Consider the following 17,770-nt stretch of genomic DNA (forward strand, 5'->3'; position numbering starts at 1 on the left):
ACGCTGAGTAAAAATACTGGTGATATTAAATTGCGATTGTCTATTAGAACATCAGAGATGTTATCCGTTGTATTTCTTTTGAGTAACGAATGATTTTGTTATCGTCCATGATAGGTGAACTATTGGTAAAAATATCGATTAAAAAATGTCATACATGCACGAGAGGGTAGTATTAGAATACGAAGAAAGGACAATTTGAAGTTGTGATTTACTTTTTATTTTATTTTACTTTAAATAAGACTTTTATATTTTTGTACGCGTGAGTAGTATACGTTTATACGTGAATGTGTGTATGTATGTGTGCCTGAGTACGTGTAGCTGTGTGCACATATACACATTTATACAATTCAAAAATGGGTTGTTCTAATAAAGTCTAAAAAGGAGTCTTAACATAAGTCTCCATATTCCATTTACAATGGAACGATGTTGCTTGTAACTGTAGCAAAACCGTACTTTTAGCAGGATAATCGTGCGCATTAAGTTATCGAAAGATTCACTAAAAAAAAAAAAGAACAACGTTTAACGTAATTTTAAGTTATTTTCAACTACAAGGAATAATGTTTTTGCTACGATTAAAATGTGAAGATAATCACACAACGAAAATGGGTTATTGATTGTACTTTAGCTTAAAAGAAAACAAGAATAACGAATTTGCGATTATGTGATACATCATATTATTTTCATAACTATAAGAGAAAATTACGATACAAATATCTCGAAAATTATTTACGCTATACATTATTCTAACTTATAAGGTGCAATGAAAAAAAAAAAAAAACAATTGCTCACGAAAATCCAGACTACGAGTGATCACAAGGATCACTTTTGGACCACGTAGCAAGCAACAATTGTAGTATGCTATGTTCTAAATATATGTGTATTATGTATAAAACTAAAAGAACGGTTCTGCTCTGAATTTTCCCTGTTTTACAGTTCAAAAGAAACTCTTAACGTGTCTGCGTCATGCCTTGAACCGAGCTTTTTCATCATTTTCATTGTTTACTTGTCTCTGCGTAGACTTTAAGCCACTTTCAAACGTTCAAGCGATTGTTTCGTGGTTATCAACCATGGGTAATAGGATATCTTATTAATAAAGAGGTAGTGAGAACGTTCTTGGTTATTGAGTAACAGTCAAGAAGAGAAATCTTCGAGAAGGAATTCAACGTTTACGACGCACTTGGTGGACACACTTATCGGCGGATCAATCAAATTCTCAAAACCGTTCGCTATATGGAAATGTATTCTTATCATTCGCTCGAACAAAAACATTTGCTTCTTTAAAACGTTCGTAATATACGTTAGATATAAGTTTTTATTTCCGTTCGCGGCTATTATAGAAGTTCTCACTAGTTCCTTTACAAAAATTATTATCCCATACCTCGCCTTAATAACTACTTAAACACTATTTGATGAAAAGTCGATCGGCAGAAGCGACCGTACGACCCGGGTTCGTATATTTGAAATGCGGTTTGTTTTCATAATAAAATATTACTTTATACATTTTGTAAACGCCCCGTAAGGCCGCGTCTGCATAATCACGCTACCATAACGCGAGCACATGCACTGTAGAACTAGTTATTGTACCACGATGAAAGAATAAATTATTACTCGAATGGCAAAATGTGCCGATAGATTTATATATATATATATTATATATATATATATATTAAGACGCAAGACAAATGGTAATTCATACGTAGATATCCGATTTTTTTTTCCTTTTTTAAAATATCGGAGAATGGAATTTTTTTTGTATACTAGTCCGAAGAAAATACTTTGAAATTTTTGTGTCGTACGAAGGCCCCGTAAAAATTGGGAAACTAATTTGTTTGAGTGTACGAACGATTTTCTAAAAAAATTGCTTATATCAAGGAATAACATGCACTTTGATTCGTGTTCCTTCTCTTCTTTTTTACGAATCTTAACGTTAATCTCCAATTTATTCTTACGACTCGATTGAACATCTAAAATAAAGAGTTGAAAAGTCATAACCCATCAATTTTTAGGATTACTTAACATCTTAATAAATAACTTGCGAAGAATGGTAGTTACAATATCCGTGTACGACTATATGATGCCGTTAGGCTATAATATAATGTGACAGCAGTGCAAATAAATTGGAAATGCCTGATTAGAATTAATGTACACGCACGCACGCATGCACACGCTATGAGAACGGAGGTAACCTATTTATAGCTCGAAAATTTCACAAAATTCAAGTTCATCATCACAGAAAAGCTATATATATATACATATATGGCTATTTACATACATGTCTTTAAGACCTTTCCATGCACAAATGTACATAAATCGAAAGGAAAAAAAAATGGTAACTAAATTGAACGACTAATCGAGCATATTTGGCTCGCGTTACTCGTTTAATCTCACTTTTTGTCTTTGTTCGATCGACAAAACTACAAAAGCAGGCATAACATTACGCTAAAAAGAATGCGAAGGCGACTTCTGGTTGTTTCGATATGATTAGTAATAAAAATCAACGAAACAGCGAAAACATCTGACCGATAGACTTTAACATACTTATATTTACAGTGATATCTTCGGCGCTATGTGGAAATAACTTGTCAGATTTTTAAATGCAATCGAGTGAACAAATTTACGCCGAAAGGAACGTTTTTTTTTTCTTCCACTACCGTTTCCTCGAGAACGCATGGTGAAAAAGTACAAGACGAATTTCGTTTTTAATCCTAGGAGGAATATGAATGGTTGGTTTATCGTTTATCTATTATCCTGAGATTCAAACTTTTCTTAATTATCAATCACACTTGACGTTGAAACCGATTCGAAAAGTGTGTGCACTTTATTGCTAAAGCAAGCTTATTTCAATTTATATATTACTTTTATCGTGACATCGTCTATGACTAGTCATGAACTTCTGTTTCTCGTTACGTATCATTTTTTTAGTTATTTCAGCGATTAATAGTATTTCAAACTTTGTAAAATTAGCAACATTTTCGCCCCCACTTTTGTCTAGCATCATCGCTAGTACAATCATTGAGACTGCCGAGTACAAAGTGAATACGATATTCGTGTAAATATCATCGGATGTTAAACGACAAACAGTGATCGCACAGTGCTCGTTAATTCACTATTCGACCAGTTTACGTATCGAAGTATTTCTTTTCAGGTCGTTCGTAATATTATCTTTGGACACTAGCGATAATTGTCAATCTTTCTTATTTGTACATTGGATCGATCGATCGTTCGTCGTTCGAACACGCGCGAAACTCAGATGGCATATAAATCCTTAATGAAAGAAGATGCCTCAAAAAACGTCACTTCTTTTTTTTTTTTTTTTATTTAGATAAATCACTTAACGCGCTGAACTGTTTAATTAGCTTGTATATACGCTATTCTACGAAGGAACCACGAACGTTCAATTGAATGTAAAATACGCGGTAGGTTTACAGCGCAACGCGGGAAAAAGATACCGCTGTAAAACTAATTGCACAGCTGCTAATTGCAATTCCTTTTGGTTGAAAACGTTGCGTTTCCATAAATTCCATTAAATCGATAACATAAATTACAGATCGATGTATATCGGTATCGCATTATCGACGATCGTATTATAGTTTTCTTAGAAACGATTAACGCGATCAGTCGCCGGCGTCCTTCAGACTCTGTTCACGTTTGCAAAATCTTCGTCAGTTTCCTCTTTCCTCGATCCGTGCAAACATTTCCGGTATAGGCTAATTAAAGGCATCGCCAGTAAAAGAACTCCGCTCAACGCAATGAAGAAACCGGCTAAGTAGAACGACAAATCGTACGTCCCCGTGATATCGTAAAGCCATCCTGAAACAACGAAAATACGTTTTGCGTACTCAGGCATCGATATGTTCCGTAAGATGGGCGGTGCATTCGCCCGAATTTTCTCGGTTGTCGTCAGACAATGGAAGTTTGGCCGTAATTACACGACGCTCAATCTGGGCCATGAAACTTTAAAGCTATTACGATCGTATAATTCACATAGAGCACCCGAGGTAACACGGACAAAGTTACCGGTAATTTAACCTGCTACCCTCTGACATTTTAGCGTAAATTGTTTCAAGTATTCGTAGGAATAGAATCGTTTATCGTGTCTATCATAAATACGTAAAAATATGTATTAAATTATAATATATAATTGTACGACAGTAGAAATTAGAATTTTCTTTATGAATCTGAGGAAAGCTTCGATCTGGCTTTAGGTCTTTTAATATAACAAATAATAAGTAATAAAACATTTTTGAAATTAATATCTTAAATTTCATCGTTAATTTTCAAACAATGATTTCACTCTAATTGGCGAATCTTTTAAATAACATTCTATTTATTTAATTACGCAAGATTGGTTTTATGCTATCCAGAATTATAAGTATTACAGAGGAAGTATCAGTCGTTTCGTTTCGTGGAAAGATGAGCAACTCGTAACGAGAGTTTCTCCTTACCAGCCAACGGAGGACCCATAAGATTTGCAACACCCTGGACCAAGAGTAGAAGGCCATACGCGTTTGTGAATCTTTCGAGCGTAATCAGTTCGACGAGGATGATGCTGGTAAGACTGTAGTTCGCCCCGATGAATAATCCAAAAGCACCAGAGATCGCGCATAAGGCATAGTAACTGCCAATTACCATGGGTATTAAAGCCGTCACCGCGCCACAAAATGCCATGCATACTGCATATACGATAGATGCGTTTACCCATGCTCTGTCACCTGCCCAACCAAGCAGAATCTGAAAAATATTGTCCATTTTTAACATTTATCAAATTTCCAGAAGTGAAGTTTTAATAGAGAGAGGGAATACATTCAACTTTCCTTATAAAATTATTATTTCAAGTTCTAGAGTCGGGAGAATCGTAGAACGATTATACTTAAAAAAAAAAAAAAAAAAATAGTAATAGATAGATATAAACACGTTGTTGACCGGTTATTTTATGTAAAGACTAACGCGCACCACCGCCTGTTTTATGCAAAATCGAGCAACTTTTACTTTATGCGTGAAATCACGAGTTCACCCGTGACTGGTCAACGATGCGTTAACATCCTCTGACACAAAGCAAATATTTACAAAACTATAATTTTCTAGCTTCCAAAGCTGCATATAAAATCGATGGCTCGAACCATTACATTTATTTTATATATGCAAAAAATGTTACGAGTTTGAGGAGAGAATTGTCTGTAGGACACGAGTGATCTACGGTGTCTCCGATGTACAATGTCTCGAGAATCGTTTCTAACGCATCTTCCACGTATTTGACTTTGCTGAATCGATAAGCAACTATGTAACTTTTCTCGGAATTGTTTCTATGTTAATCGCACCGACGCAAGTCTAGTCTAACCCTTTCGCGTGACGCAAACTCGGGCTTAAAGAGAGTTTGCGACCAAACGAGATCAGAGAGGGTGAAAGGAACTAGATACGTCACTGATTGACCTAAGGCGGTATTGACGCGATACCAGACCTTCAAGAAGCTTTTTAGGTTGAAGAAAAACGTTCGACCCTGCGTGGACGTTGCTCGCTCACACCAGAGAGCAAAGTTTCCAGAAAAATTCTGTCAAGTTTTTCGATCGTTAACAGCGACAGCAAAAAGGATAACGCGATAATTATAATCTAACACGATAATCTAAATAAAAAATCGAATTTTTATGGAAAATATCGACCAAGATCAAAGACAAAGAAGCTATTATGACGCTTCTATCTGTTTACGTGTATGCGAGAAACGTCAATTTGCGGAAATATATAAAACACAAACGTCGCGGAAAATGTAGCAGTAGACATAGATAATTACATAGTACGAATTATAACGCGCAACACGAAATAATATGCAACGTTTTTACAAGCTAAACGGATAGACGCCGATCGATCGTTGCGTAAGATTCCAGCGGGGATTTAATTTCAAATATCATTTCGAAGCCGTACGAAGGTACAAAGCGATTATGAGGTCTAAAATTTTCAAAAAATTTCGCTCGTAGACACAGGGAACAGCTGTTGGAGGAATGGATGTCTCGATGAATCGGTAGGCGGAAATAACCATTCTTTATCGAGGGATAAATAACGGCGAGGCAAACTAATATCGGAACACAGAAAGGAAGAAAGTGACGGTGCAAAGGAGAACCCACCGAACAATGAACATCGATATTTGGAATTATCGACATGTTGGTTCGTGCGACACGATAATATTAAGTAACGCGTCGTCGTTGTTAGATTTTCACGTTTAAAGCATCCACGATTGTTGCGTCTTCGCAATAACAACTGTTGCCGTAAAATTGCGATCAAACGTAAGAGGAAGTGAAAAGAATAAGCATCGTTTGCAACTATTGGAATTTCAAATTGTTTGACATACATCGATAAACATCGTTATACGTACTTGAAATAGCCTTCGAATAGATAAATTGATATTGTGCGTTAAAATCGTGCGACGGTTGTGCCATACTTGTCCGACATTTAGACAACGATCGATTCCGAATAACGCGCGAATATCGAATCGTGATAATAACGGAGTAATAATTGTTCGGAGACAAACTGGGTCATCGACTTGCCGAAACTTGGAAAACGAAATTTCCTCCCTTGGGGAATTTTTTATCTTCGTGGAGAAAGATTTCGAACGTTTCGCTCGACGAACAAAGCCCAAGACATTACGAAATTTAGATTTGTACGTAAGCTAGTCGTCGGTTCGCTTATAAAAAAAAAAAAAAAAGAGGTTGGAATAAGAAACGTCGTTAAAGCAAATACATTACAACACTATATTTAATCGCCACCTGTAATTGAATTATTCGAATGAAAATATTTTATCTCGCGATAACAAGTAAGTAAAATGGTAATTTCCGATAGTCGATAAAAATTGATACGAAAAAGAAAGAACGGTAAATTATCGGATCGCTGCGTATATAAGACTCGGTATATAAGGATATTCTAAGAAATCGATTAACAAAGAATATATTAATAGCCGATGAATGTACTTTCTACTTTCCAACGGAAGAAGAAGAAAAGCGTTGCTCGCGGTTGGATAATCGATGGATAATGGAAAATAGCCATTAAATTGAGAATCGAAGATCGTTCTTACCTCGCCACCCATGTTGGTTATTCCTATGACCGATATTAAAATAGATGCGTCGGTTTCGCTAAAGCCCATCTCGATCGCGTTGTCCGTCAAATAGACGTAGGGCACGTCGTACCAGGTATGTAGGAGGAAATTGCTAATGGCGAACAGCAAGAAACGCGAATCAGCGAAATGAGAAAAATCAAGCATGTCGACGATGAGGTCCCAAAATTCCCAGAGACCGGCGTACCAGACGAGTTTGGTTCTAGCTATGGTGGTCATCGAGTTCCTATAAATATCCGGACAACTGGATGCCCTGAGTCGATATCGATTTATGTTCAACATAGCACCTCTATACGTAAGGCTCTGCCTATGCACTCTGATATCCTTCAAATAGGCAGTAGGTAGTCTCCTGGTATGCTCGAGAGTGCTGGATCTTCTCAACGAGCTATCCAGATTGATCTTTTTCAACCACCACAATCGCCAAGCGGCGTCCGTTTGCTGTCGAAGAGTTTGCTCGTCGTTGGGCAAGACCTTGTCCTTGTTTTCCTCGCTCTTCAACTCGGACAAAGAGCTCGGCGTGGGCACGAATCTGGCCGAAGGTGTGCTCAGCTGATCGTGAAGCGGGCCGGAATCGCTGAAGCTCCTCGAGGAGATGAGCAGACTCGGATAATTTTGCAGTAACACGTTGTACACGTTTTTACGAGTACTAAGTAGTTCCAATACCTCCAACGGTACCTTTTCGCCGTTCTTCACGAACGTGGGTAAGCTTACCAGACTGGAAAATAGCTTTTCACCGTCTTCCTCCTCTTCCTCTTGAGTCCGAAGATTCTCCATGATCGTGAGGGTGTTCAGCGAACTATTCGCGGAGAACGAGTCCACGCTCGAGCTCTGTATCCTGGTCCTCTTTTTCTCCCGATTTTTCCGTCTCTCCTCGGTCTTCGCCTTCGCTCTGGTGGTCGTCCATTCGAGATCCCTCATAAGACAGCCGCAGACAGCCAGATTGAGGAACAGACCGGCCAATATCAGCGTGGTTCCCCGCCAGCCGTATTCAGCCAGCAGATACTGCGTAACCGGGGCAAAGATGAACGTTCCTATGCCGCTACCGCAGACGGACAAACCTGTCGCGAAAGATCTCTTCTTATCGAAGTAGTAAGCGACGATCACCACGGCTGCCACGAAACACAAGGACAAACCGAAGCCAGCGAGAACCCCGAAAGTGAATATCAGAACCTCCATGGAATTGGCGAAAGAACTTATAACGAAACCGGCCGCCGCTAGGATACTGCCCGCTATAGAAACTCTTCGACAACCGTATCTGTCCGTGAGGAAACTGGCCACGGGGCCCGACAACAACGGCATCGCCATGAACAAGCTGCCGATCCAGGCCGTCTTCGATTTCCCTTCGCCGAAATAGTTGAGGAATTCCACGTAGATCACGCCGAACGAGAACGTGATACCGTCGGCTATGAGGTTAACCATGAAGGAAGCTGCGACGACCACCCATCCCCAACCGCCATCGGGTGGCGTAGCCTCGCACAATTGCCCCAAGCTGGAATTATCCTCGGAACTGCTGGTGGTCGACGGTGGTAGAGAAGGGCTCGATCGCGGCCTCTGCTCCCGGCACTGCTGCTTCTTCGAGTCTTTGTTAAATTGCACATGATGCTGTTGCTTGTCCTCCCGCGGCGATTTCCCGTTAACTAACTTCTCGGTACTCTTCTCGGACGGCGAACGATTCTTCGACAGGATCTTGGTCGGAGAGCCGAAAATCGAACTTCGCTCTGTGAAAACGCTCTTACGCTTCGGCGGGCTGGCAACGTTGTCCTTGTACAAACTGTCAGGCTTTTTCACCGAGTTCTGCGATTCTTTCGATTCTCTCAATTCGTGCCTAGCTTCCTGTCGAATCTTCGAGCCAGGCTCGTTGTAAGCAACGTCGAACGTCTTCTCCAAACAATTTCGTAACTCCTCGTCCTTCTCGATCGCCGCATCGTTCACGTAGCTCTGATCGTACAATATCTTGGATCGTTCCTCGGTAAGAATTCCGATCTGATCGGAATTTTTTCTCAACCGTGACGCGTTCTTCACCAAAGAATTTAGTTCCGACGAGGTCGCGTCGCTAGCTTTTCGCGACTCCGTTTTACGCGGCGTTTCTTGCGGAGTCCTGTTTACGGAAGAACGTCTTTTCTCGATCAACAACTCCTCGTCGCTTTTTCGTGCTATCACCTCGATCGCGTTTCTCGAGTCACCGCGCGATCCACCGGTACCGTCCTCCTCCTCTTTGTTATTGCTCTCTGTCTCGATCGTGTTGCTCGATTGAGTCAGCTTCTCCTCGCCATTGAACTTGGCCCACTCGGCCATGATGATGGTACCAAGAACAAGGAGGACTCTGCCGTTTAAGCGCAGTCCTCGAACGGTCGACGCAACCACATCGAACCTATTCTTTTTTCTCGTTTAACGATTTAACTACCTCTTCTTTTTTTTTTTTTTTGTTTCTCGCTTTGTCGATCCCCGTGTAAATTAGATCAAACACATACCCCGTTTTTCTTCTTCTTCTTCTTCTTCTTCTTCTTCTTCTTCTTCTTATCCTTTTATATCCTCTGCCTTTTAGTAGCACTTAAAAACACGCGCGCCGCTAGAAAAAAAGTCATATCACGGTTAAATTTGATCGCGGTTCGCGCGATCGATTCAAAACTGATCTAGTTTCGTCCTTGATTTAAACAATGGTAAACCGGGCCACTCGTAGAGCTGCCTAGTAAACTGACGGCGTAACGGCAACAACGACGCTGACGATCTGCACGAATTCTTAAAGTTCTTCGTTGTACGCTGGTGAATCGCATCTGGGCCGCCACCATCGCAAACGTGGCCCAGGATGCGGGATGCTTTCCTTCTTCTCGGGCCCTGGTTAATCGGGACCGCCTCCTCCTCCGCGAAACGATCGTCAACCCAGGCACCCATACGGCGAACGGTACTGCTTCGGCTCTTGCGGTGTATTCTACGATCGAAATATACATACGTTACTTTTATGCCACGTGTTATCGGCGGTGCATCGTGACGTTTATTACCCGACATTCGTGAGACCAATGGCCGAAAAAGTCGAAAGGATTCGTTTCCGAGATACGCGAGAAATTTCGATTCGTACGTAATATTTTTGTTACGTCCGGTGATTCTCTACGATTCGATGTATTACGGTGTGCGATATTCCAATATCGATTTAATATTTATAAATCCGATATTATTTCGTAATATTTATTTGCTAAGAATCGTTTTTCGGACGAAGAGCATCGTTTTTCATGAGCTAATCGGAGTATTCATACCGCGATTCGACTTGTTCGCGTTGGTATTTGTTGTTCCGATTTCCGATATTATAAACAGAGCTTTTAACATTACGGGCATTGGTTCTTAGTTGCGACGTTGCCCGTTGTTAAGCTCACAGGCTTAAAGAAAATTTAGCTCGCTATTCTTCGCGTCCTACTCCGTGTTTTTGTTCAAATGAATTTCCATAAATCGAGGATGAGATCGATCCGTGGAGAGACGACAACTGGAAAAGTAATTTTAACCGATTTATCTATGTTTCGTCCGAATTAATTTTATGCATTTTCTCTATTTGCTGATAATCGATGAATCGATAGATGATTGGAACGTACAGAAATCGTAATACTCTGCTTCACTTTCTAAACGAATGGTAAAGATGTTAAAATCTGCAAAGTATAGAGATAACAGCGTGCTCCTTCATCTTAGACGGATATCAATCATAAAGGTGTTAAAATCTGGTTCTGACTTGGCGCGACTTTACGACAGTCTCTATTACGCGTTTAGTCCTATCGATAGCTCTACGAGAGAGATTTAGGTCTAATCCAATTTAAACGAAAAGAGAGCCGTTCGACGCAGCCTGTTAATTTTTATGATATTTTGCCAATGTTCGTTACAGTAGACGCGACGATCCGTAAATAAAACCAAAGACTCGGAAACCACGAGTCGAACAGAACGTTATTAATCCGTATCGTTATTAATCCGTATACCTCTATAACGATCGTTATGACGCGAGAAATGTTTTATTTTAATCCATAAATCAATAAGCGGAGAATTTGCAGAAGGGAATCGTGCATCCACTAATTACACTTTATTATTCGATAAAACTTATTTTTCCGTCCATGTCCTTCATCCACCGTGTTTACAGAAAGTTCCGAAGTACCTTAGTACGAATGGATATCCTTGTGATGCCCAGCGTCGTTTTCATTATTAATAGAAATATTCTATATCTCTCTCGACGTTACGTCGTATTTATGTACATTCTAAATTTTACTGCGACACACACGCGCACGCACCAAGATTTATAAAAGTCTGTAAACTGTAAATACGTTACTCGCTTCGATGGACAATGAAAAGGATACGTTCATTTAAGTGTCACGTTTTTAACCGATTATTTATACACCACGTACTCCAAAATCAGATTCTAAATGAATTATTTACAAACTTTCCGAGAATAGAGCGTAACTTTAACATCATCGGCAACGAACAACGTTCTTTTGATATAAAAAATTCAATTTCTTGCCGAATATCTAAATTCTAATTTTATAGTATACCAACGTTTCTTCCGATAACAAACTCGTATTCGCTTGCCAAATTATCTCTAACAACGGTATTACAGCTGCATAATTTTAAGCAGCTATTGCAACCTTAAAAGAGAGGTACAACTTTCTCTGCAACTGAGAAATTGAGCGATTCATATGTTTCAAGATTCGCTGTGTTTTTCGCGTATACGTATACGTAGATACTACTCGTTGCAGAACTCCATCGTCGTTTCAATAGACCAATTTCACGCTCGATTATATTTGTCAAGCGCTGCTTACGTTAATCACAGATTCGTTTATTCCCGAACGAGTATCGATCGGCATTCTCCGTTTCTCGAGTTGGTACTAGGCGGCATGGAAAATAAGGATGCAACGTCTAAAGTACTTTTACCGAACTAAAGCTCGTCGTACAAACACGATACAAGGACTCTTCGTATAAACGTTCGTTTCATCTGACCTTGTTTTCAAGTTGCGCCCATTTTTATGCTGTATCAATTGTTCGGGCCGCCTTCGCAGACGTTACTGCTTGTATTACGCTTGATACGCGAAGGAACGAACATCGATTGCTAATACCCAAACGAGATCAGCCACGTTGATTAATTCGTGACGAAAGTAATCGAACCGCAACCATAGTTGCAACCGAGAAATAGGGTCAACCAGTGTGAGTTACATTATAAAACACATTTTTTTTTATTTTTGATATATCCGTAATCGTTTAATCCTTTTCTACCAATCTTTTAATCCGTGTTTCTACTACTAATCTTATATATCCGTGTGTAATTAATTCCGAAGCGATATTTCTCACGTAGATCCAAGTGGATCGAATAATATTAAATATTCTCCTTAATTTAGAAAGTAGAACCGTCTTTGTAAATTATCTTTCCATTTCTTTTTGTAACTGGTTTTTCAGTATAGGTATTATTTCAGTTAAATATCAACAGGGAGCAGACCTTCCAATAGCTGAATCTTCCGACTGTACGACCCGTGACCCAATTTGATATTAATAACTTTACATTTTAATTAGTCCTTCGTATACGTCATCGGTAAATAATTATTTACAGCTAATAATCATTTGCGATATTAGAGAGTAATTTTTACAAATTTCTCGCTTCTCGATATTATTATACGCCTAAATAATACTTATTACGATACTTATTTTCGGCATCCTGGCCATAAAAGGAACTCGATTCACCATTATTTTCCCTATTGCCTTGTATTCTCACTTACCTACGCATTTACGTACACAAGCTTATTTCACCCTTACTTTTTCATTACGCATCTAACGTCTGTCGTCCATCTAACTGTTAACTGTTTCTAGCAAAAGTATATCGCTTCTAAAATTCATGAAACGTTATTTAGCGAATTTAAGCGATTCTATCTTCCAGAATTCTATAAATTCCATCTAACGACTACTATAAACGTGTACACGTAATACATTTATCAATTGTTAAATGAATCTTCAACGATTCAAAAATATTCACCTATGTACCCGTCTCCAAGTTTGTCTTGACAAACCGTCTTACTTATTAATCGGCAATTGACAGAGAGAGAGAGAGAGAGAGAGGGAGATGCTTTGTAATAAAATTTCGCAGCGAAACAACGACGAAGAAGTTTGCGCAGCTCGACTAAAGGAATAGTCGAGTAGAAGCAACGTCAGAGGCAGAATTCTCACGTCGTCATTTTGAAATCGACGTTTGGAAGAGAGACGGCGTCGACGTTGAGATTTGCTTCTGGCACTTCGTAACTAGCCGAAGTAGCTCGAGTTAGAGTCGGCGATTATAAATGAAGTTCATTGTGTATGAGTTGCTATCAATTTAACGGTGGACACGACGATCACGTGCGTATCTCGCGATCTCCTGTCTTTCCTTCCGTTAGTTCTTCTCCTTCTTCTCTATCTCGTCACCATCGTCTTCCTCCTCTTCTGCCTCTTCTTCTGCTTCTTCGCAGGATGCTTCTTCCAAGTATTCTATGTAAATCGGTTTCTCATCATTGGCATTTGTCGACAGGCCTTCGATACGAGGCTTTGCAAAACCTTATCTGCACCGCTACAGTCTGACGCGCTTAGAACTGCATGCCACGTTATTGTGAGACTTTGGAACCGAAGGAAATTTTAGAATGTGCGATTGTTCGACCAAGTGTGAATACCGAAACCTCATACACACAGAAGTAGAGCACGGTCTCGGTCTCGGCCTCTCTCTCTCTCTTTTCTCTCTTCCCTCTCTCTCGCTCTCGCTCGCTCGCTTTTACGATCATTGTTATCAGATCTTGAGAATTAAAGGACGTTTCGGAGAAGGCTTCCGATCTGTTTGCAGATATCACAGCAGATATCAAACATGTACGTGTAGTTCGGACGAACAGATGTGTTTTCGAGAGCAAGATCGTAGATTAGGTTTCGGGGGAAAATTTGGAAATACATAATTTTATGGAAATTTAAAAACTCGAAGTTGGAACGTTCGACAGTTTTCAAATTGCAAAAGTCGAAAGTTGGCTAACTTTCAAATTCGAAAGTTCAAAAGTTTGAAAAACGAATATACCGCGACTCTTTTCAAACTCGAATATCTTCTAATATCGCGATTATATTGGAAACCATCGTTTCGAGAGCCCTAATCCATTTATTAAAAATAAAGACGACATATCAACATATTGTTACGTTCTAATAATATAAACTACGATTTCATACGAAATTAATTTTTCCCATATATTATATGGAAATTACGTACATATACGAATACCACATTTCTATGAAAACAACGATTATTTACGAATGCCCATATTTCTTCGTACTTTTATATTTAAAAAATGAAATAACAACAATGCATCTTATTTTCCACACACGAATACAAATCTGTCCGTTTTGTCATAGGAATATGTTCCTATTTGATTCATTTGAATATCTAAAGATCGTTGTTTAAACCAGCCAACCAAAGGTATTTAAAGCATCGATCCTTTCAGGCTTTGGACGAAGGTTTTAAGTTACGGGAAAGTAAAGCCGTACGAATGCGTCTTCTTAATTCGTCAAAATAATTGTAGGCTTAGCAGCGACCTCGATCTAAGCCTCGAGGAAGAGGGCGATTTACCTTTTGCGCGAACCTTATGCCATCTTAAGAAGCAGCTCGCGCACGTGAATCAGGAAATTCACTAGCTCGAACACATACACAAAGCGCCGTGTCTTCTACGCGACAAGAAATTAATTTCTTTGAATTTTTTCCTCTTTCTGCGAAAACATTCTGTGATCGTTAGTGAATTATTTCATATCAGATTTATAATAACAAAGCGAATCTCGTCACGTTGAAATTTCCTAATTTAATTAAGTCATATTTGGGATTTCTCGTGCGTTTAAACAAAAAAAAAAAACACACATTCGATTCTTCGAGGAAAATTCGTGCATCGAAAAATCCGTCGTTTATACTTTCATCTCGTATGGAAAGTAATACGCTTGTTATTTGTACACCTTAATAAGAGAGCAATCAATGATAAGATTCCTTTATCGATGTTCCAACAAGCTGAAAAAAATATGAAGAGCAAAAGATATCGTATATATTTTCTCTGAACTTCGACAAGGTTTTACAAGAAAGTTTCGTAATAAAATTTTCATAGTAGCACGTGAATAGATCCTTCGATTTTTAACGCACATCTTTTCGTTCTTATTAAATACGTAAAGTAATTAAGTACGTGATACTTATTTATTTAATTAAAGTAACAACAAGTAGATACGTAAAATAATTTAGAAAGATCAGATTAGCATTATTAGATAAATTAGCATTTCAATTTCAAATCTCCACCAACTATAATAAATCAACTCCAAAAATCAGTTTCAAAAATCGACTCTACGATTCTATCTTAATTTTAATTAACACTCGTCCAATATTATTTCACGTGAAATAAAATAATTACGTACAAATTATTTTGATCCTCGAACTATGGATATACGTAAACGTGGCATTTAAATGATACCCAAATTCGTCAACCTCTACGTTATTTGGCGAACATTCCAATTATTATTTACACCGCGTATAGCAGCCTTCTACAGCCACGATGCAATGACAGAAAACGCAGAAAATTAACGACCTTCAATTACAGAATAACGTCAACTGGCCAATTGTAAAATAAGGATGCGGTAAAACGGCCAGCGTGTCGACGAAAATTTCCCTCCGATTCTGGCGCCGAATCCGTGAATCGTTCGCAAGCTAAATTCATCTCGTAAAGCTTTTAAGTCATTGCCGCGTAAATTTTAACCTGCGTCACGGGAAAAGCTTGCTATTACCTTAATTGCATTAGCGATTATAAGAAGAACGGTTGAAGGAGAGAAAAGAACGATGAGTTACGTAGCGATCGTACCGGTTTGCTGTTAATCAACTTTAGAAAGTCTCGCGTAGGTGTTACAGATTAACGCTTGAATCTAGAATATCGCGTAATTTGGATAGAAACGATTAAAGCATAGAGAAAACAAAAAGTTCTAACGAACGGAGAATTTCATCGATTCGAAGGATTTTTATACGCGCGAAGCGACTGCTACCAAAAAATATTTATAGAAATTTGTTACGCGTATATTAGATACGTGCGTTGCGCGAAACATTTTACAATTTTGCTGTCACTATAATTCGACATGATTGTCATGATTAAATTGGTAAATTTCGAAAGAGACACGAAGATTTATATTTTTGTGCAAAAACTTTACAACGTTTGATCGTTCTTTTTTGCCATCGACTCTTTGAGAGCGCTCTATTCGCGTTGTATGCTAATTAATTCTTTAACAAGTACATGGTTACAATAAGTAACTTTTTTATATACATTTTTATACCGATTTCAAATTTTATCCATATAGTTACGAGTACTGATAAAATTTCAAATCTTCTCTCTTGGTAGCGTTCGAATAGAATGTGCAAAATAAAAAGTGTCCATGACATGAAATAAAATAAATTAGACTGAATGAAAAGAAACGAAATCTAACTAGACAATAATTTTATTATGAATATAGGCGAATATAGCGCATATAACAAGCGCTATTTGGATATTTTATACATTTTTGCACCCTCGAGTTCCCCACAAATGCATAAAAGTCATACAGTTTATCGATTATTGGTGACCACCGATAGATTGCTTCGTTATTTATAAAATACAGGAAGAAAAATGTGAAATATCTGATTTCTGATGTAATAAACAAATTAAAAAGGAGGGAAGAGAAAAAAGAAGTAGGACGACGAGGAGGAAGCGCGATGTAACTGTTAAAAGTGCCTAACGTGTCGCGACAAAATGCTCAGTCTGAAACGTTTACTTTTCAGAGGCTACAAAAGATATTTTAATACGCGCGCTCCGAGCGAGTACGGCACAAAAGAGCGAGTACGTTCGCGCTTTTGTTGCAAAGGAACGTTTTAGACCAAGCGGATCGTAGAGCATCAAAATCGGATTGAAAATAGAAATATTCGATGAAAATCACTAAAATATAAATAACATTTATTAGTAATCACGCCACGGTTGTTTATGCAAATTTATATTTATCCAATAACGAGTGCTATAATTCGTATAATCTATTAGTTTTGCGTATTGCACGAATTCTGTGCAATTTTGCACGCTTCGAGTCTTCATAAATACATAAACATCCACACTCTAGTGCGTAAACTACGTCGAAATAAATTTGGGATATCACTGACAGATAATTTAAAAAGTACGATATATCTGTTTTTATTAACTTTCTGTCTTTTATGTCGCTTGGTGTTAAAGAGTATTTCGACGTGAAATAATTGAAAGAGAAATAACTCGATCAACTCGAAGATATCGTAAGCTTTTTTAAAAATATGTGGTAAATTCGGAATGTTTTTACAAGGAAGAAATAGTATCGGACAAATTGCTATATTAATTTAATTTAACTAATATCCGAAATCAGATACAAAGTCAGATGGAAAGATATTTTTTCATTTTTATGCAGAGTTAATCGACAACGTATTAAATTTGGCAATTAGTCTCCTATAAAAGAAACGTAATTTATCGTACTTTTCACCTATGGTCTTCGATTCAAAATCCTTACAATTTAGTGCTCGTTCGATTAATATTTAAATCTAGTTTGAGGTCTTGAATTTCTTTGCTTTTCTTTCGAACGAAGCATAATTGTTTCTTCTACGTTATCGTAATAGGCACATTTGACACACAGATTTCTAACGATTAC

At 38.3% G+C, this 17,770-nt stretch overlaps 1 protein-coding gene across 1 annotated transcript; it reads right to left on the reverse strand.

Annotated features, from left to right (window-relative positions):
* Window positions 1–194: 194 nt before the first annotated feature.
* On the reverse strand, window positions 195–9,394 carry LOC117210145. The gene is made up of 3 exons (XM_033452866.1): window positions 7,061–9,394; window positions 4,446–4,731; window positions 195–3,810 (listed from the first exon to the last, which is right to left on the reverse strand). Exons 1-3 carry the CDS (start codon window positions 9,392–9,394, stop codon window positions 3,632–3,634), a joined length of 2,799 nt encoding a protein of 932 aa, XP_033308757.1. The 3' UTR covers window positions 195–3,631.
* Between the last annotated feature and the right edge of the window lie 8,376 nt (window positions 9,395–17,770).

This window comes from Bombus bifarius, unplaced genomic scaffold, assembly GCF_011952205.1.
Source record: "Bombus bifarius isolate JDL3187 unplaced genomic scaffold, Bbif_JDL3187 scf7180000008199, whole genome shotgun sequence".
Classification (NCBI taxonomy): domain Eukaryota; kingdom Metazoa; phylum Arthropoda; class Insecta; order Hymenoptera; family Apidae; genus Bombus; species Bombus bifarius.